Source organism: Arachis duranensis, chromosome 2 (assembly GCF_000817695.3).
Source record: "Arachis duranensis cultivar V14167 chromosome 2, aradu.V14167.gnm2.J7QH, whole genome shotgun sequence".
NCBI lineage: Eukaryota > Viridiplantae > Streptophyta > Magnoliopsida > Fabales > Fabaceae > Arachis > Arachis duranensis.
In genome coordinates this window covers 93,022,422-93,044,261 of record NC_029773.3, presented here as the reverse complement: position 1 = coordinate 93,044,261, position 21,840 = coordinate 93,022,422, and the positions used below count along the sequence as shown (strand labels likewise).

Here is a 21,840-nt window from a genome sequence, read left to right as displayed (position 1 = left end):
TAAATATCTAATTTTATTTTTATATTTGTATTTATTTATGGTCTATTTGAATTTTAAAAAATATTTTATCAAATACAATTGTTGCTGTTTATATTTATTGAAAGTCATTTTTAGTTTAACTAGTGTTAGTATGCTTAGCGTCAGAATATAATTTGTTGTAGAATTAGAATTATTGATTATTGATAATTGACTCACTGAAATATAAAAAAGAATCATAATAATAATAATTACTAAAAATATATGAATTAGAATTTTAGAATTATTGATAAAATTTTAATATAAATAATTATTAAATATTAATTTATGTATGATTCATTACATAATACTTTCTTAAAAAATAGTTGAAAAGAAAAACGTATACAAACAGTTATCAGAACAATATGTTAGTATACTTAATGTCAGAATACAACCGTTATAAAATAATATAATAATAATTTATTAAATATAGATGCTATAGTTTTTTTAAGTTATATTTCAAAACCATCTTTGATAAAGTATTTTCGGGAAGTAAAAGCTTATCAAGAGCATTAATATTTAATGGTGGTCAAGAGCATTAATTTCAATTAATAACCTTAGTGATTAAGAAAATAGTAAAAAGTTAGCAATTCATGGCTATATAGAGGGTTGCCATATAAAGGGTTGGTATGTAATGAGTTTTGTTGTTATATTTCCCATAAAATATATAGAGTCTGGTATGAATTTCAGGTTGGACGGCAAGGTTGCAATTGTGACCGGAGGAGCAAGTGGAATAGGAGCAGAAACAGCGAGGGTATTTGTGGAAAACGGTGCATTTGTAGTTATAGCAGATGTTAACGATGAACTGGGACATCAAGTAGCAAGTTTCATTGGCGTAGACAAGGTTAGTTACCGTCACTGCGACGTTAGAGACGAGAAACAAGTTGAAAAAACCGTTACTTTTGCCGTTAACAAATACGGAAGCTTGGACATCATGTTTAGCAACGCTGGAGTTGCTGGCGCTCTTTCCAGCATTCTTGATTTGGATTTGAAGGACTTTGACAACACACTAGCCGTGCATCTTCATGGAGCGGCCGCATGCATTAAACACGCGGCACGTGTCATGGTCGAAACAAAGACACGTGGCTCCATAATTTGCACGGCTAGCGTGGCTGCTATGGTTAGTAGCAATGCGGCTAGTCATGGATATACCACAGCCAAACATGGTCTTGTGGGTCTTGTGCGTTCGGCATGTGGTGAGCTTGGAGCTCATGGAATTAGGGTTAATTCGATTTCGCCTTATGTTGTGGCCACGCCTTTGGCGTGTAGAGAGCTTGGTATGGAGGCAAGTGAACTTGAAAGTGCTGGTGCTGTTGGTGCCAATTTGAAGGGGATTGTGTTGAAGCCAATTCATGTTGCTCAAACAGCTTTGTTTCTTGCTTCTCATCAATCTGCTTATATTAGTGGCCATAACTTAGTTGTTGATGGCGGTTTCTTAGCCCGCCGGTAATCTGGCGCGAGCGCCACTCTCAAAAAATAAAGGGTTTAACTATCCTGTGTCTTAAGAGCACATTTTAAAAGTATAATAATAAACTTTTTTTAAGTTTTCGATGTATTTAGTGCGTTTGAAAATGTAAAAAAGGTTCTCTTTTCAATAACTAAGAAATTAATTAAAATGAAGCAAATAAAAAGAGTACTTTTTTCACTTTTCAATTCAGTTTCTTTACAGCATTTAGAAATTATAATGAATGATTGAATTGTTGAAAAGAATTTCTATTGAATACATATTTGCTAGATATTTAGCATGTGCCTTTGTGCTAATCATCTAGGGGGGAAAATGAGGGGGAAAAAGAAACATCATAGGAGTATAATATGATGATTATTATTATTATTAAACAATTTCGTTAATTAAGAAATAGTTAATGTTAACCTTGTCTACCGTTTGCTCAGTTTCATGTACAAACCCTGCAGAAACAAAAAGAATATGTGTTTGGTTGTTAAGAAAATACTGGTATCAAAAACGGTTTTCAGCTATTAACTTTATATGAAGACAACTACATATGATTCTTTACCTTATTTTAAAGAATGTATGCATAGCGAGATTGTAATTAAAACCTTACATTTGTTGTATGTATTGTTGCTCCTGTGGTCATACTGATATTCTGATCAGGAACCAGCTCAAAGTTCATGTTCTGTAGAAAGATTGTAAGGGCAACTATGGCTTCCAATAATGCGAACTGGTCGCCGACGCATTTGCGAGGGCCTCCGCTGAATGGAATGAATCTGTCATATGTTTCGAGTCAAAGTCTAAGCTAGCGTGCACAACAAGTAACAGATGTAGCAAAAAGTGACAGTGACTGATAAAAAGAATTACTATTGTTGTTGCAATGATATGATGCAAACCTGAAATCCGTGTTCGTCTCATTCGGCACCGGCCCATCCATGTCGAATCGTTCTGGCAAAAACTCTTCAGCCCTGTCCCAAACCTTGCAAAATCATTTGTGGAATAGATCAAAATGGTGAATTTGAAAGTAGGCAAAAGCACTTGATTATGCAACACAGTGCATTAAGATTTAGGTAAAAACTCACATGTGACTATTTTCATGTGAAGTTGACAGTTGAAAACCGTTAGATGACAATTTAGTCAAACTTGTCAAATCATCTAACAGCTCTCAACTATCAACTTCACATAAAGACAACTACATGTGAGTTTTCACCTTTAAGATTAACATGTAGCAAAGTGAAAATGAAAGAAGAAAAAGAATATACCTCAGAAGAATGATGTATATTGTATACAGAAATCATAATATCTTGACCAGCATTGACTTTGTAAGAACCAGGAAGTTCATCAGGAACTTGAGCTCTTCTTATCAACACCTTCAGGATGAAAATTAGCTATATATTTATTCACAATTTTAGCCATCAATTTTCAATGTTATCAACCCAAGTTATTACAAAATCATTCTGAGAAGCATAGGAACCTACTGGAGGATGTGGATAGAGACGGAGTGACTCGATGATGCAGCGTGTCAAGAACTTAAGATCTTTAATATCTTCATAGGCGGGACGTCTTCCCTGTAAAACTCTGTCTACCTCTTCTTGTGCTTTTGCCAATGCAGAAGAATCCTGCGCAAAATGGAGGTCGGGGGACGAAAAACCATGGTGAAACTCTTATTTTTTCACTCAATGCTAGTAATCATATGGAAAAAGATTCTCTAAAGTGAGGAGAATTGTAAAGTAATAAAGTAAGGTTAATCACTATTGAATTTGTAACTTCTATCATGTGAGAGTCCTACCATCTTAATTCAAGGGTGATTAGACTTTCACTTTCTCACTTTAGCAACTTCCTCGCTTTAGAGGAGGTTGATCCATAATGATATGTCAAAATACATAAATAGAGACACAAAATATATGCAGCGAGCAACTCATTGATGCTGAGGTGAAATTGGAGGGAGGCTTACTAATCAATTCATAAAGTCGATTGCGAAAAAACGGAAATCTTATCTTCAAGAAAGAAGAAAAGGAGCAAAGAAAAGCAAATTTGTACCTTACTTAGAAGATAAAGGGTCCAGGTTAACACTGAACCAGTGGTCTCATGGCCAGCAACTAATAGTGACAAAAGATCATCCCGTAATTGCACACTCGAAACCTGCAACATAAGAACCATCAAGAAAAATAATCAACATAGAAAAGCTCTTCATACCAGAAAACAATTTTAAGATACAATTTACTTAGCTAAGCTATGATCAATCAATATCTCAGTTTATGTAATTTAGCATTAAGTAAATGAACCTCTTCTCTGCTGGCAAGCAAGAACCGGAGAATACTAGGATCGGTGTCATTCACATATTCTTCATCATCAATTCTTTCTCCCTCAGCTTCTACGATTTCTTTACACTTTTTAATAAGATCTTCGACTGTCGTCCTGATAATACTAACGGCCTTTTCAGCCTTTATTTGTCTGGGGATAATCTTGCAAAGAAAGTTAATCTGCAACAAAATAAGAAGAATGAAAAGTGGCATAACCAATACAGAAAGAAAACTCTCATCATGGATTGGCGAAATGAGAAAGAACTTGCCTTCCAATATGGCAAAAGATCAGTGGACCGAGCCTCTGCCTCTTTCAATGCAGTGTAAACAGCTTCGATAACAGGACTATCGGAATTCAGCGAATCGAAATTGTAGTTGAATACAGATAAACCGATAACATCAAGAGTCAACTGCGAAAACTTGTCCTCCATGTTAACTGCAGTTCCATTGAGTGCATCAGGTTGTAGCTTCTCCACTAATCTCTCAGCACATCTACAAAATACCCTATCGACTATAATCGACAAGTATCGCTTGTGAAGAGAAGGAACCACAGCCCTGCGCCTGGCCTAATACATTTCAGAAAACAGCTGTAATAAAGAGCTAGTTGCCTAAGAAAGTATACAAAATCATCACAAGCACAACCAGTACCAATCTAACCAAAAGAATACATGGTTTACACAACTAAGTGGTTGTTTTCGGGTTGGGCTCGTAGCAAAAATTTAAGTGAACCGGCAATAAAGTAAGCACAATACATTTTACATGAAAACACCCTTCCAAAGATGAATGTTAGCCTTCAAAGTTCAATCAACACTCTCCCTCCCCCTCTACTTTCCGGCCTCCACCGGCACTTGTACCCAACATTTTGTGCCTACCAAGGAATTAAAGCAACGACCTTCACTCAGACACAAGTTGATGGTTCAAGTGCAATGACTCTCCTAATTAGATTAACCAGGTTAATGGCTTAACTCCAATTTAAATCTAACTAGTGATAAAGAACTGGAATTCGTAGGACCACATAATCAAGCACTTCTATTCTAACTTATGAACTAGCATTACTTAAGCCTATTTCACCATAATCCATTGCCAACAAAGGCATTGCATCTCATTACTTCAAATTAACAAGTTTCTAAACTTGAAAGCACAAACAAAGCACACAAATTGGTATAACCCCACAAAAGATTCCTATTCTCAAAAATCCAAATCAACCTTATAAACACATAAACACCTTCAAAATTGAAAATTGAAAACATGCTCATAAGAAATTCAGTGAAGAAGGAAACATTACTGTCCAGAGAGGGCCTTCAGCTATGGCAAAACCAGAACCAAAGAGAAACTCAGAAACCTCAGCAACAAGACCCTTAGCATATTTGCCATAGTTCTTGAGCACATGCTTGGCAATGGCAGGGTCACTAACAACAACAAAGTTCCTAGGCCCAGCAGCCAAACGGTAAATGGGTCCATTCTCTTTCATCCACTTGAAGAGAGGCAAGAATAATGCACCACCAAGAAGGTCAGAAACATCATCAAGCTTTGCACTTGCTATGGGGATTCCAGAATCATCATCTTTTCCATTCGTGAGGGACCTTGAGAGTGATGTGAGCCAATCTGGACTCACCCATGAACTTGTTTTGGTGTTGGTGGTGTTCTTGTCAATGGAGGATTTGACTGAGAAGCGCTGAGGGAGTGATGGTTTTGGTGGGTTGAGTTTTGTGTGAGAAGGGAAGAGAGAGAAAGATGAGAGAGAAAGTAAGGAAGAAGAAGAACAAGGCATTGTTTGTGTTAAGATGATGAAAATCTTTGTTGGATTTTCATGTTTCCATTGAATAGAAATTATTATATAATATTATAATAAGCATTTTTATCCATTTTTTTTTACTCTCTATAAAAAATGTTAAATAAATTTTACTTTAAGAATATATAAAAAAAAAGAAGAAACATATTCACTAAAATGAGGTTAAGGACAATACATTTATCTTCTATTTTTTCTTTATTTAATGGTTGGAAATTTGTACATGAAAAGATTTTGACATTTTTAAATTAATTAATCCTATTAAAATGGGAAATTAATCATTATATTTAACAAAAAAATATAAAAAAAATTAACTATAACTAATCGAGTAATCAATTCATAGTTTAATTAAATTTTGTAAAATTTAAATTTTATTTTTTATATAGAATAATTTATTGTCTAACTAACAATAAATTTTTAAATGCAACCTAATTAACTTTTAGGAGGGGGAGGGAAAATGGAAATGGAAATTGGAAAATATCTCCTAATAATTATGATAAAACAAAAATCTATTTTGGAACTATTATTATTTTTTTTTCTTTTTTTTTTTGGTCATATCATTATTTTTCTTTTATCAATTTCTCTCGTTTTTGTCTTAATATTGGGCTGATCTTGTATCAATTCTTGGGGATTGGGCCTATGATTTGGTAATTTCAGAAATCAAGGCCCAACCAATTAACAGAAAACTAATCAGATCTTCAGAAGGAAAAACCTTTCTCTAAATAAACCATATCTAGTAACCCAAAAACAAAAATAAAACTACCTTTGATCTACAATTGAAAATTTAAAGTCCAAAAAAAAAAAACTTGTAAAAATTTGGAGAAAATTTTCAAACCAATATGTTTGTTATCTTACATTTCAATGTTATATTTAATAAATTTTCCACCTTTATCCTTCATACGGATGTTATTTAAGGTTAAAACAGCCATAGGAGCTTAACACCTTAACTTGCTTTTGCTGTGTGTATTTCATGATTTATTTAATCAACCAACTATGAATATATTTTGAGTAGGGATGATCAAATTCTAAAAAGTATACGTGGATATGTGTCATTGATCTATATTTTAAGCATATGGTGGGACTTACCTATTTATGGATTAATTAAATTGACAACCACCGAAACGAAAAAAAAAATTTGGCAAAAGGTGTTGAGCATTAAAACATAGTAAAAGAATGATTGAGAAAGAAAAAAATAATATCACTTTAAATAATATATCTGTTATTTTGCAAAGTTTAATGTGATAATATTAATTGAACTTTTTTTCTTTAATTTTATTCTGAAGACATTGTTAAACACATTCTATAATGAAATATTTAGATCACAATTTTATTATTAAATAAAGTTATTGTTGTAAATATTTTTATATTTTATTTTTATGTCATTAATAATTTTTTAAATCAATAAAAAAAATACATAAATACTATAAGAAACATTGTTAAAATATCGATAACAAACTATCGAAAAATATCGACGAAAGAGATAGTTGTCAATTATTGCATCGAAAAATACGTTTTTTTATATAGTAAAAGCAACACCAAATATATAAATCAAGAAAAGCAAATTAAAATAATCCTTTCTACAAGTAGTGAAAGTTATATACATACACCAAACAATCTAACCAAAAAATAATTGTGACTTTTAATAAATAATATTGATTTTAGACCTAGAATCTAAAGGATCACATCGGTTAAAAACTAAAACATTAAAACGAAACATATTTTATAAAGACATAAATATTTTTCTTTTGTAAATATCTTTTGTTAGAATATAATTAAGATCGATTAGTATTATTTAGTATATCTGAATATTTATTATAGGAGATTACATCTTTATTATTACGATTCTTTTAGTACCTATAAATATCTTTTGATATTGTATCATTTCAGACAACTTGAATACACTCAATAATACACAAATCCTTTTTTCAGTATAGTATCTTGTTTTCTAACATCTTTTTAATGAATGAAATCATTTTTGTCCTCCATCAATAACAAAATTATAAGACTTGAAATATCAAAGCTGGCAATATTCTTAAGTGGATGAATTGGACTGTTACATATAAAATCCATATTTACAATTATATTTAATATGAACACATGGCAAAGACCAAAAATAAAAAGTATGAACACATGGCATGTTTTGTGTATATTTGGCGTAGAAACTACTTTTTAGTCAAGTGATACCAAAGACCTAAATATGGGTGGCTTCTTGAGTCAAAGTCAATCCAAAAAAAGTCAAGGTATGCGCACACAACACTTTTTTGGCTACTAAATATGGATTTACCAAGTAAACCAAGACTTGAGAATAGGGCAAAGTTAATTAAAATATTGGACTTATTGTAAAGTTGTTTAAAAAAAATTAAGCACGTTGTATTAATAAGTTTATCAAAATCTTAATTTGACATTAGCTTATTGATTTATCAATAATCATCAACAGACATCAACTTTTAAGTTTAGCATTATTATTCTTCAATAAAAATTTAGATACAATCAATTTTACATAAAATTAATAGTTAATAATTGTTAAATAATTTAATAAGTTAACTAAACTGTCATCTAACGACTCTCAATTATTAATTTCAGACGAAGTTAACTGCACCTGAATTTTTACCTTATTCTTTTACTCATATATAAGTTTTTTGTGTGCTTTTTTCCATTATCATCATAATTATTACTATTCATTGGTTTTATTTATTTATTTATTTATTTATTTTGTTGTTGTATGAAATCTAATGACTTTGCGACACAAGAATCAACAAAATGCATGGCCCCATTAAAATCAAGAAAGAAAATCGGACGAATTATTTGACTGCTTTGTGAAGCCATGCATACGATCTAGAATGCCAAACTTTGTGGAATTAGAAAATTAAAAGAAAGTCATAACTTTTGACAAGAAAAATAGAAAAAGACTGTAAACTATTAGTTAGAATATAAAATTATATAAATCACTTATTACTTATCAGTACACGTAAGGTTTGAAAAACTTACAAAAGATAAGATATCAAACAAGCTAAACATATATATATATGACGAATTCTGTTAATTATATAAAATAATGATGATATTTAGGGTTTGCATGTATTTTAATTTTACACGCATATAGATATAGTTAACGCTTTCCTCTTTTGGTCTCATTTTTATTTCAAAAAAGAAAAAAAGAATTGACAGATATTACTTGAATAAGATTGTGAATTATCTTAGGGTTTTTTTTCTTAAAGAAAAGACAAATATATATTAATTAATTGATCATAAGTTTGTTCATATCTTATTAATAATTTACGTTCACATTTTTTGAATGTCATTTTTCTAGGGGAAGGTCAAATCATCAATCCGGGAAATTTTCAAAATAATAATTGATTATCTTATTCTTAATTGGTGTACTAAAAGACACAGTAATTAAATTATTTTAAGATGGAAAATTATTTCCATATCTATGCATATATAGGGTTGTTTAATTTATTTGATCACTTGATAAACCAAAAAACAATAAATGTGTTTAATTTTTATAGAGCAATATACTAATAAATTAAATGTTTAATTACTTTGTCAGTTACTATAGTTTTACTGAATTTTTAATTAGGTCATTATACTTTTTTTTCTTTTCGATTGAGTTCCTATACCATATCAGATTTTGCAATTAAGTCCCTATTGTAACAAAAATGATGGAATTAATAGAATATTCCGTTAAACAAATCGAATATGTCTAACACTTTATAAAATATTCATTATAGTTTAATATAATATTCCGTTAATTTTAATATTTTGATCACGGTAGGAACTTACTTACAAAATCTGATATAGTATAGGGACTTAATTAAAAAAAAAATATAAAGACCTAATTAAAATTTCGATAAAATTATAAGAACGGAGAGAATAATAATTAAACTTAAATTAAATTAATTATTCAATTCAACCGTATATTCTTTGTACGTACTACATACATACTTGTAAGGAAGATCAAAAGTAGCAAATGGATATTTATTTTTATGCTTTATTTATTAATTACTATACAAATTATTATTTGTTTGGTGCCACCATATATTATTCGGTTTGACAGTGCGAATATGAAGGATATCTTGCACTTGCAGGATATAATATTTAATTACTAATTTTATTTATTTATTTTGCGGCTCCAATAGTACAAACCATGCATGTATTGAATTATATGCTTTACATTTAATATATAGTTATTAGTTAATTAGTTGGATCACAATAATGTTCTTTCACGAGTGTATATATAAAAAATAGGGCCTGTATATATAGGGTTCCCAGGTAGGCATCAAGCATCACGAGCCTGATGATAAAATAAATAAATAAAATCGAGTTTAATATAATGAATGTGTATTTATATAACTCAACAACCTAAACAGTATTTAATTTGATATTTGTATGGATTTTTTTTTTTTTTACAATGATATATAATATGTGGAACGAAGTTATTAGGCTCAATAATAATGATGATGATAAATATAAAAAATATGTCAGGGAGTCAACAACTATAATCAGATAATTTCAATTAATAAACAAACAAATTTATACTATGGAAAACACAAATTAGTGTCAGATTTAATGTTGATATTTTATGTAAATTCAACAAAAAATATCGTTATTGTCGGATCGTATTTGATAAAAAAATCTTGATGGAAATATATTAACGTCGAATTTATAGGATTTGACGGAAAAAAATTTAATTTCAATATTAATGTGTCGGATTTGTAATTTCTGATGCAAAAAGTATTAGACAAATAAAAAATATAATAGTATTTTATATTAAAATAATAAACTAATTAAAATGTCAACAATACAAATTAGTATACAAAATAAAAAAGGCATTAAACAATAGAACAATTAAAGTGTATTATGGATCTATATAATCGTTTGCATTATCTTTTTTCTGCAGTCATATATTTTCTTACAGTATCAGTGATTTTAAAATATTAATCAAAACGCCACATTAAAATTAATATCAGAAATAATTCAACAGTAATTATTTTACCAATTTTTTAAATATTTTTATCATTGGATTATCGATTGCAAATTCAGACGATAAGTCTGGCACTAATTTAAAAAACAATTTACGTCGGATTTAGCGACGGTTTATAAAATTCAATAAAAAATATTTTTAATTTTACATTTGATCTATTATTTTCAGATATTTTCATGATAAATCAGCTATTAATAACATTTTTCTCTTAGTATTTTTCTCAAATTAACGATTATTCTTAGATCGATGTTGTAATTAGGTAGAGAGACATATTCTAGATCAAAACTACAAACATTATAAGCAAAATAACTCACATTAATAGACATATATAATTAGGTGAGTTCTACCCAACCCCCTCTATTTCAACATGTAAATTACTCCTCGTAACGTGACATGTTTTAATTGGATGTTTAGTTTTAGTTTGAGTTAATTTAACTCAATAAGAGTTAATATGTTAACTAAAGTAGGGTAATTTTGTAATTAAATATTTTTATAAGAGGGATAAATATATAATTTCTATAAACATAAAAAATAAAGTTATATTTTTATTATTGTGTAGAAATTCAATTTACCCCGGTCCCATTTCTCTCTGAAATTGAAAGAAAAGATCAACTCATTGGGTGTTCCATATTTTGATGAACCAGGAAATAAGAATTTAGAGAAAATAACTAACTACATGGCTAAGGAAAAAAGATTTGAGTCTGTCAGAACACCGTGAGACCATCTCGACCACAAGGTTGTAGCGCGAACGATCCTCCACCGTTCAGATGGCATGCGCTTTGGAACAATTAATCATCAGTCATTGTTCATCAACTAGACTTTGGTTCCTGTCTCCTTAGAACTTAAGGATACAGATGTACGAGCCTATAGAACAGATCCTGTTCAAGTAAGGTCGTGTTCTGTGTTTTGTGTTCTTTGTGTTTAGTTATAAAAACTGCTTTTGTTTTGTGAACCTAGCCCAGGTGAGACTAAGTTTACGTTTGCGAAATTTAGAAAATCTTAAAATTTAAGAACGTGAAATCGATTATGATGGCTTTTTATGATGATAGTGTAGAAGGGGAAGACGAAAAAGAAGATGAAAATAATGATGATGATGATGATAATGATAGTGATGGTGATGATGATATGGGATTTCTGGATGACATTGAAATTAAATTTGGAGGTATTTAATTACATAATCACCCACTTTGGGCTATAATTTAATTACTAATAATTTAGCCATAGTTAACATAGCAACCAATTAAAAGATAACATGTCACAAAGAGTAAATTATATGTTATTATAAAAAGGGTATGCTAGAATTTACCATATAATTATTGTTGACAAACAACAAAAACTTACTGAAGAAGCTAAGCAAAGTAGTTATAATAATGTACTCATGAATTAATTAACTATATATATATTTTATATATAATTCTGATCCGACCGACCTCACAATGAAATTGTAACAAAATTTCTGAATTTCTAACAATATTTCTAACAAGATAAAAATATTGCAGAAAAAGTAAGCTAAAAGTCTCTGTGACAAGTGGTCCTACCATGTTGAATCATTGATGATTGATTAATATGTTATATTATATGATAAAAAAAATAAAATTTCTCTTCCTCCAAAAATCTAACCATCACCAATTATTGTACGTGCATGTAGGGCACATCTATATATGGCACTTCATTTCAATAATTAATTAATAATGATGCATCTTTTTTTTTTTTCTTCTATAGTTGATTAATTAATGAGAAGTGAAGGAAGTCAATTTCCTAGAGTGAAGGAAATCCTTTCCCTTGGGCTCTCGTGAGGAAACATAAGCAAGAAATGTATGAAAATCAGTGTCTTTGTAACGCTTTGGATTAGCGTCATTAATGAGTTTTAGCGACGGTTTCACAGTGCAATTGAATGGAAGGCTATGCAATGATGCCACTGAAGTTCTACTCTTTCTTGCATTCACCAATACCCTATGTAACACGCTCTTGTATATCCCATTGCTAAATATCTGAGAATTAATAAATAAATAAATAGGATTAGCAACCAAATTAAAATATCGATTTAACTCTTAAAATTTTTTTAATATTATAATTTTAAATAAATTAATTAAGTTTTTTAAAAAATTACTAGGTCAAATAATTTTATGATTTAAATATTATTATCATTACATATTTTATGTAAAATCTCTTTTTTCTATACCTTAATCGAAATGGTTGTCATTTAAAGAAATGATAAATAAACTTTCTACATTATTATCAATATAATGCATTAAAAAAGATTTAATTACTCTGTGAGTTTCTATAATTTTATTGAATTTTCAATTAGATTCCTATACTATATTAAATTTTGTAAATAAGTCTCTACCGTGACAAAAACGTTGAAATTAACAGAATATTCTATTAAACTATATAGAATATTCAGTAAAATGTTAGTCATATTGGGTTTGTTTGACAAAATATTCTGTTAATTTCATCATTTTCATCACGGTAAGGACTCAATTATAAAATCAGATATAATATAGGGACTCAATCGAAAAGAAAAAAAAAGTATAAAGACCTAATTAAAAATTTAGTGAAACTATAGAACTGACATAGTAATTAAACCTTAAAAAAATAAACTCATAAATATTTCTTCTTCTTATATTATATTATATCCTTATTTTAAATTGTTACTATTATTGTTGATGTAAAATATATATAAGCTAATAATTAAGGGTGATTATGAAATAGTTAATTACCTCTAAGTGGTCACCAACATTGACAACAAAGGCATTGGAAATGGGTTTAACAGTGAGCCACTTTCCTTGAAATTGAATTTGCAAACCCTCAACCTCTTCATCTTGAAGTAGCAATGTTAGAAGCCCATAATCTGAATGAGGTGGCATTCCAAGTGTCAAATCTGGCTCAGGACATGGAGGGTACAAATTTGCCACCATCATTTGGCTCCCCCCTTCTTCCAACTTCTTCATAATATTATTATTATTATCATCTTCATCTTCATCTTCTTCTTCTTCTTTGATCCCTAAACTCTCCAAAATTGCTTCCATTAACTTTAAAAACAAGTTATTGGTTTCTTCTGCGTAGGTAGCCGCCACTTCCCTTCATTACACTGATTAAAATTGATAAAAAAATATTAACTCCTTAATTTTTTTGAAAAAGAAAAAATATTTAGTATATTTAATTATGTTACAAATTTTAATTTTATAGAAATGTTAGAATATAATTAGAATTAATTATGATCAATTAGTATTATTTAGTATATCTGAATATTTATTATAGGAGATTACGTCTTTATTATTGTAATTCTAACATCCCTCCTCAAACTCAAGTGATAACTTGAGTTTGAAACCTATTTGAAATAACTAAATAAAAAAATGCAAAAACTACGATTATTTCACCACAAAAAAAAATCTATTCTATTCAAGGAGGATACCATGGTTCTGATACCATGTTAGAAATAAGATACTAAACTGGAGAAAGGATTTATGTGTCTATTCAAGTTGTGTGATTAAGTTGTCTAATCAAATTATTTGAAATGATACAATATAAAAAAATATTTATAAGTATTAAGAAAATAAATCAATTTTTAAATAAAAAATTAATCAAAAAAAATCAAAATTTACAAAACACGCCATATACTTGTGAACAAAACCCTAGCTAATAAATTATTAAATAACAACCTAAAAGAATAGGGTAAAGTACTAGTTAAACTTGTCCTTATTATGCCATAGTAGTGTAGATGCTGCTATATGAATAATTAAATATAGAGGTTATACACTAGAGCAAGAAATGATGGAGCCATTTATATTGTCGACCATGTATTGAGAAATGTGCGTCCAATCAAATTAGAAAGTAGAAACTAAACCAATGGTGGACACCCTCTAATTATATTAAGACCTATTTTGATTTAAAATATTATTGTGCACGTAGGGATAAAGGAGAAAGAGAGAAAGTGGGAGTGTGCTGGAATTGATTAATCAAAACAAAAGAATAACAGTAGCTTAACTAAGTCTTTTTTTATTTAACGAATTCGGTTACATGAAATAAATAAGATCATTTAATTTTGAGTGTTTTATGATAATATATATATTCACACTACTTAGAATTAGCAATGTTAATAAGATGGTGAGAAAAAATTAGTTAGAATACGCTTTAGATATATTTATAAAAAGAATAGATATATGGATCAACTTTTAATTAATTAGTCAAATTATAAAATTATTTTTTATAGTTTAAATTTTAAATAAAAAATAATTTTAAAAAGTTAGCCGATATTATGTGAAAAAAATTAACTCCCTAATTAAATTGTTTATTGTTTTGTAATGTGGTTAATAATTAAGTAAGACTTGTTAAGAAATTAAAGTAGCTACTAATTAAGTTTATTTTTAAGTAATTTGTGTAATAATAATTAAATAAAAAGCATATAATAATAATAATGAAGAAGAATGAAGTACCTAAGGTCCATGGGGGATTGAGGCCAATGAGGAAGGTAATGAGACAAAGGATGGCAAAGAAGCTTCAAGAAATCTCTCCAACAAAAGACAGAGTCTTTGTTTTGGCTGAAGCTTGTTCCATACCTAACAGCAGCTTTCATGTCACTTGTCATATGCTTTGCTCTTTCCTCATATGCTTGGTTGAAGAATCTTCCCATCACATCCTTCATCTTCCTTATAACTTCCTCTGAGATCCCATGATTCACCAACTGCACCAATTTTGTTCCAACATGTAACCAAATTCAACTTTATTTAATGAATTTCGGTCCAGTCATTATATATTTATGTATATTTCTTGTATCTCGTCTAATAAAAAAGTATGTATTTTTTAATGGTCGAAAAAAAAATTTAAATATGCTATTATAATACGTCATTTACGTTGATTTTTAATTTAGGGTTTGAAACTTAAGATTAATATCGATATATTTAAAATGATTTATTACTGTAAGTTTTTTACTTACCATAAAAATTATAATATATAATATTAATATATTAGAAATTGAGAACGTAACAACTAACCCTAATAATAACTTTGTTAAAAATATTGTATGTCGATCATAAATAATTAAAAATAACAGTATCGTCTATGTATCAAATTTAAACTCAGTTATCGAATCATACTGACCTGAAAAAATCCGTAATGTTGACAAGCATGAGCTAATGATTGAAGAGCTTGAGGCCTATTTGGACCAATCAATTCGGAAAAATCAATGATTGGCAACTCAATTTTTGGATTTCCAACAAAATTTGAATCATCATCTTGTTCTTCACTCGTAGTGATGATTGGTCTGTCAGAAGCTGGAAGTATGTACCTTTGAGGCAGTGTGTGGATTCTTCCATTCTCAACAAGCTGCTTCACTCCCTTTTGATATTGATGATGATAAACTTCTCTCTCATCATTATCATCATAACTCTCTTCACTTTTCATCACCATTGCAGGGGACATATGTGCTACTAGCATATAACCTATAAATTGAAGTTAATTAGTTAATTAATTAACTAATGAATTATTAAGAACATAATGCATGTTCATATACATAATTAACAAATAAAAAAAGAAAAAAATTCAATTTTTTATATATTAATATACAATCATCACATAATAATTGAACAGTAATTTTAAACTGTTGCAAATAGACAGTTTAAACCGTCGCAAAAACTAATTTTTATGCTGTGCTAGTTATATAATCCTAACATATCTATGTTATTGAAATTCAAAACTACTAGAATTTTTCACATACCTCAATAAGTAAAAAAACAAAATTGATGAAATTTTGGAAATTGGATAGTGTGATGATGAATGTGGTGTTGGTGTTCATGGTATATATAGGGAAGGGAGGAAGAGAATATAAATGATGAATAGTAAGAGGTTTTGAGAAACCAGGTTCAGGGCTTTGTAAACAAGGGAAGACAATTTCTATATTCCGAAATTTCCAATTAACAATTCCGTTGACTAAAAAGTTTCAGTCATACCACGAGTACTAATATGTAGTAGTAGGGTCACAGACAGATACTATTTCATGCCTCTTATATATAATTTATTTATAAATTCATTTAATTTAATTAATAATTATATCCATCTCTATATATTTATATATTTATTTATTTATTTGTCCCTTTCCTACCATCTATCTACACCTATTTGTTTTAACAAAAATTTAGGTGGGTTTAGAACTAATCATTTGGAATAATAATAAATTAATAATAATATATAGAGAATATATATCCCATTTTATGTATAGAGATATTTATGGATTAATAACTATTAATTAATTTAGAATCTACAATTTTATAGGATATCTATTTAAATATTTCTCATCATGTGAGTTAACTCACATTCAAATAATATGACTTACACGGATATATTATATATATCGTTTAATTATTTTGTTGGTCCCTATAATTTCATGAAATTTTTAATTAGTTTTTTGTACTTTTTTTTAATTGAGTTATTGCACTAAAATATTTTTTTAATTGAGTCCTTATATTTTTTTTCTTTTTATTTAGGTCCCTGCACTATTTTTTTTTGTTAGGTCTCTATAAAATTAAGCCAATTACTGTTAAGAATGACCTAATTAAAAAAAAAAATAGTATAAAGACTTAATTAAAAAAAATATAGAGACTTAATTGAAAATTTTGCAAAACTATAAAGACCAACAGAATAATTAAACCTATATATATTTATAATAATATTTTAATCTATTGATAGTTACATATGATAAAAGTCTAAAACACCAGCGTATATATTAAATGGTATTTGTGGGAATTGCATATAATTATTATCATAATAATAATTGTGACTATTTGTTTATTATTTATCTACCGCTGACTTTATACATGTATCATTATATGTTTCAATAAGTAGCTAGAGAAGCTTGTAGGATCCTTCATAATATTTAATTAATTTTATTTGAATTCATAAATAAATATATATAATGATTTTCACTTTTGATGGCTTTCAACAACTGTATATGTTGTATGTCTGCCATGTTTGAATCCTTTTCAGCTCAAAAAGAAAAACACCCACATTCTTAAGTAATCTCATGTCTTTCATTTTAATTAGCAGCCCTGGGAGGAAGTTCTTGATGGCTTTTAACCTTCCCACTTTAATTAGTTTATTTAATATTTTCTTATTAATAATGTGGATGTGAATTCAATTATTTATATCTTTACCAACATGTCCTCCAATAAAATAGACTAATAATTAATCTCTCGTAAATTTGAATTTTATTTAATAATGTTACTGTGTATATATATAATAGAATTTAAATTTTTAACACTTTATTAGACAAAATTTGAATGATTTATATTGTTGGCATAATAAATATGATCAACCCAACCATGCAAAATTTTGTCATAAAATTTAAATTTTGATGTGTCACGACCAAATTAAATTAGAGCTAACTGTGGTGACCACTTAGACAATAATCTAGTTTAGATTTTGTTATGTCAATATTTTTCATTAATTATGTGATGAAAAAAATTTTAGGTATCATACTTCTTTTTTAACAAACTTAAGAAAATATTAATTAGTTTAGTGGCTTCCAATGACAATGTACTTGAAAAATAAATCATTGAGTATATATGAGAACACTATTAATAATTGATAGGTAATTACTTTTTTTTTTACTTAACAAATTGTTTCTACATAAATCCAACAATTAAGAATTCAAGAAGCGTTTTGTCTCGACCTAAACCTAATATCTTGACCTAATAAGCCTTAAGACAACACCAATTGAAAGCAGCTGAGGCTTAGACCCAGTGGCAGAATTTATTGCCTTACAAAGAGTTACACAATTAACTATAAATCCATTAAATATCAATTGAAGTAATATTTATTATAGAATTAACTAGTGTATATATCCGTGCGATTGCATACAAAATATTTAATTTTTTATATTTAAAGTATATTTAATAAAAAATATTATTTGATATATTTAACTTTAAATTAAGTTTATATATTTTTTCCCGTTTATGCCAAATTGTAGGCAATAAATCAATATTTTAATTTTTACAAAAAAATATGCGTACATTTTTTTTTTAAAAAATCTAAAACTTTAATTTATATCTCCAACATTGATCATTGCACATTCATAGGTCGTAGCTCTGATTCTGTATCAAATAAAATTTTAATTTAAACTTTAATCTCTATTAATATTTTCACATTTAATCAAGTGATTTTCAAGTCTCCTAACCTATGGTTGTGTACTATTGTATAAGTTATTTGATTGATCTATATTCTTAAATAATATTACCGGAACACCAATAATCTTAAGTGTGAGCTTATGAGGTTGAAGACCATAAAAATTAAGAGCATTTAATACTTCTAGACAAAAAAAAATTTATGTGACTTTTTATATTATCTTTTTTAACACAAAAATTGTCTAAACTAAGATAGACTTTTTCATCACCAAGAACAATTGACAGTAATTGACTAATTATCTTGTCAACAACGTCTAGGGTCGGTGTTAGTAATGTTCGATCATTAAAGTAATTACTTGACAAAATGGCGAAGCACTAAGTCCAGGAAGACAAAATCGATTAACTCATCAAATGTCTGTTCGGAATCTAAAACTATCATATCCATAGAAATCTCAATATCTAACTCTCCATCTAGGCTATCTCCTAGTAGACCATCACTAATTTTTAACAATCAATCACTACATTTCTTGAATTTCTATTAATTTCTATTTTCACATCTCATAGTTAATCTCATGTTTCTCGACAGTTGTAAAACTTCAGCGAACTCCCAAAAATATAAAGAATTTATAATTGTATGCACTATATTCTCTTGAGACCCTCTTGTAATTACAGATAACATTTGTCTAAAATCTCCACTAAATACAACCATTTTTCTTTCGAATAGAAACTCGCAATTAGCAATTAATGTGTCCCTCATAACAATACATACTATGTATAGGTACTTCATCTCATATTAAACATGTCCTTTTCATTTTTTTAATGAGTGAACATCCAACCCAGTTTCTGTCCTTTTTTTTCGAAGGACATCGCGATCCTTGTCCAAAAAAATAGGACAAATCGGTCACTATCCCATACTTCCATGGGACGTCGCGGTCCTTCTGTTATCTCTCCTTATCAAAACAGACAAAAATGTCATATGTGTCAGTTAACATTAATGATGTGGAGGTTAACACTCTGTTAAGTTTCTCGTTGGCCATTAAAAAATAGACAGAAGTCGATCTATCGCGCGTTATAAGTAAAAAAACAACGTTAAAGTAACTAGTTTTAAAGTTATATAGGATAATTTTACCTCCTCTAATTGAGGGGCATTCTGTGACAAAGGAATCTCTTGAGATTGACTGTCTAGACCTACACCACTTATTTTTTTTCTCTTCTCTTGGTAGTTTTTTCTTATTTTTCTTAGCTTTTGTCTAACAATGATCACAATAGCACCACCAAGAGCTAAATACATATAACAGTACTATTCAGTTAGGACAAAAATAACAAAACAGCCTTAGGGACAGTTATAGCTCCAGTCACATTAATGGCCTCATTGCAATTTTTCTCTCCTCCTTCCTGTTATCATATGTAACAAATTAACATTACCGTCATTTTTAAAGACAACTAAATCCTTGATCAAAATAAGTTAGGATATTTAAACCCCTGACCACTCAATGCTAAAGACAAATCGATCCCTATATAACTCCAAGACAATGTACCTGCACATTGGTGGTGTTTTCTGAGACATCAATTCCAATCGTTTCAGCTTTCTTCTTCACTCCATTTGCCATCCTCTTTTTTTTGTCGTTGGTTTTCAGTTTATCAGTTGGAGGATTGGTGCATGTTTTATAATAGTGACATTTCTGGCCATATCTGTTGCAAGTGACTTCGAATATTTTCTTTGCCTTGTTTGGGTTCATCTCAGTTTTCACTGGATCAATTCTTCTATTTATCTTTTGTCGATGTGCTGATTTTTTAATTAGTGGAGGTAATGGTTTTGGTACATCAGTGAGCTTCTAGTACTCCTCATTATTTACTGGTTTCATTGTGTGAGCGTAAATAGTTCTGGTTACATCCATTGTTAGCCATGTGTGAACCAAGTCTTCAGGTTTCACACCAATTTTGTACATTGCTGCTATTGTATGTCTGAAAATTTGATGATGAATAATGCTCTCTACTACCAATCATGGTCGTCTAGGATTTGTATTTGGGTTGGGAGAAGAGTGAGAGATTAATTGCGTTGAATCACTTTTAAACCATTTTGTTTCAGTGAAGACAAAAAAATGACATCAATTTTTGTTTTTAATGCGAGACAGATCGACTTCTATCCACTTTTTAACGGTCAATGTGAAACTTAATAGAGTGAACATCTACATCATCAACGTTAACTGACACATAGGACATTTTTTTCTATTTTAGTCAAAAAAAATGATGAAAGAACCGCGATGTCTCACAGAAGTATAGGATAAGGACCAATTTGTTCTTTTTTTTTTTTAAAAAAGGGTCGCAATATTATTCGTAAAAAAAAAGACAGAAATCGAGTTGAGTGTTCACTCCTTTTCTAACTTCACAAATTATTCCTGCATAAACCCAACAAATAAGAATTCAAGAAGCATATTGACCCAACCTAGACCCAATATATTAGCCCAAGCCTTAAGACGAATTACTAGGACCTAATTCTAGGACGAATTACTAGGACCTAACTCATCTTAGATAAAGCATATTAATAACTACATTATTAATCACGCAACGAACATCTATCAAATTGATTGAAGTAATATTCATGATAGAATTAATTAGTTAAAAAGGATAGTAGGAGAAAAATGTAGTTCCACGTGAAATGTATAAGTTTATGTGATGTCATAAAAGATAAGAGTATGTACCAACAGCTCAGCAATTTTAGATTATGTAGTTGGCCCTTTTCATTCGGATTGATTATTAATTAATGTAAATAATCATGACTATTGCACAACAGATAATTGGGCTTTTCATAATTAACATTTGAACATTGATACAAGCGTACCACCAAGTTGCTTAAATATAAAAATTTAATCAAATACATATTATAAAGCCATGAATGGAGAGTCAAATGCTATTTATAACACGCAATTAGCAACTTTTCTATTCGGAAAAAAAAAATTTGGTCAACTATTATCTTATATAATGTCAAAACTAAAAAATATGCACGTATGTATATGTATATATGGGAGAATATATATCTTCTCCTTTGTTGATATAGTAACAAGTGTAATTAGTTTTTTTTTTAAAAAAAACAAAAACTCTTTTGACAAAACCCAAATTGGCATATAAGAAATTAATTAATCCGATACGATATCAATAGAGATTTGAGAGGCTTTAGGTCTCTT

General features: G+C 29.0%; 3 protein-coding genes and 1 pseudogene across 3 annotated transcripts; 1 reads left to right on the top strand and 3 right to left on the bottom strand.

Moving 5' to 3' along the window:
* The first annotated feature begins 679 nt into the window (after positions 1 to 679).
* LOC107476387 (short-chain dehydrogenase reductase 3b-like) lies at positions 680 to 1,527 on the top strand. Its single transcript, XM_016096184.3, has one exon. The coding sequence runs from the start codon at positions 695 to 697 to the stop codon at positions 1,463 to 1,465; it is 771 nt and encodes a 256-aa protein (XP_015951670.3). The 5' UTR covers positions 680 to 694; the 3' UTR covers positions 1,466 to 1,527.
* A 133-nt stretch (positions 1,528 to 1,660) lies between these two features.
* On the bottom strand, positions 1,661 to 5,582 carry LOC107476248 (carotene epsilon-monooxygenase, chloroplastic). Its single transcript, XM_016096031.3, has 9 exons — positions 5,051 to 5,582; positions 4,035 to 4,331; positions 3,748 to 3,945; positions 3,503 to 3,604; positions 2,941 to 3,081; positions 2,725 to 2,832; positions 2,359 to 2,441; positions 2,076 to 2,238; positions 1,661 to 1,920 (listed from the first exon to the last, which is right to left on the bottom strand). The coding sequence occupies exons 1-9, from the start codon at positions 5,534 to 5,536 to the stop codon at positions 1,891 to 1,893; spliced, it is 1,608 nt and encodes a 535-aa protein (XP_015951517.1). The 5' UTR covers positions 5,537 to 5,582; the 3' UTR covers positions 1,661 to 1,890.
* A 5,654-nt stretch (positions 5,583 to 11,236) lies between these two features.
* Positions 11,237 to 11,434, bottom strand: LOC127745394 (uncharacterized; annotated as a pseudogene).
* Positions 11,435 to 11,911: 477 nt separating this feature from the next.
* On the bottom strand, positions 11,912 to 15,975 carry LOC107476249 (probable 2-oxoglutarate-dependent dioxygenase SLC1). Its single transcript, XM_021136238.2, has 4 exons — positions 15,639 to 15,975; positions 14,975 to 15,222; positions 13,259 to 13,619; positions 11,912 to 12,529 (listed from the first exon to the last, which is right to left on the bottom strand). Exons 1-4 carry the CDS (start codon positions 15,972 to 15,974, stop codon positions 12,269 to 12,271), a joined length of 1,206 nt encoding a protein of 401 aa, XP_020991897.1. The 5' UTR covers position 15,975; the 3' UTR covers positions 11,912 to 12,268.
* Between the last annotated feature and the right edge of the window lie 5,865 nt (positions 15,976 to 21,840).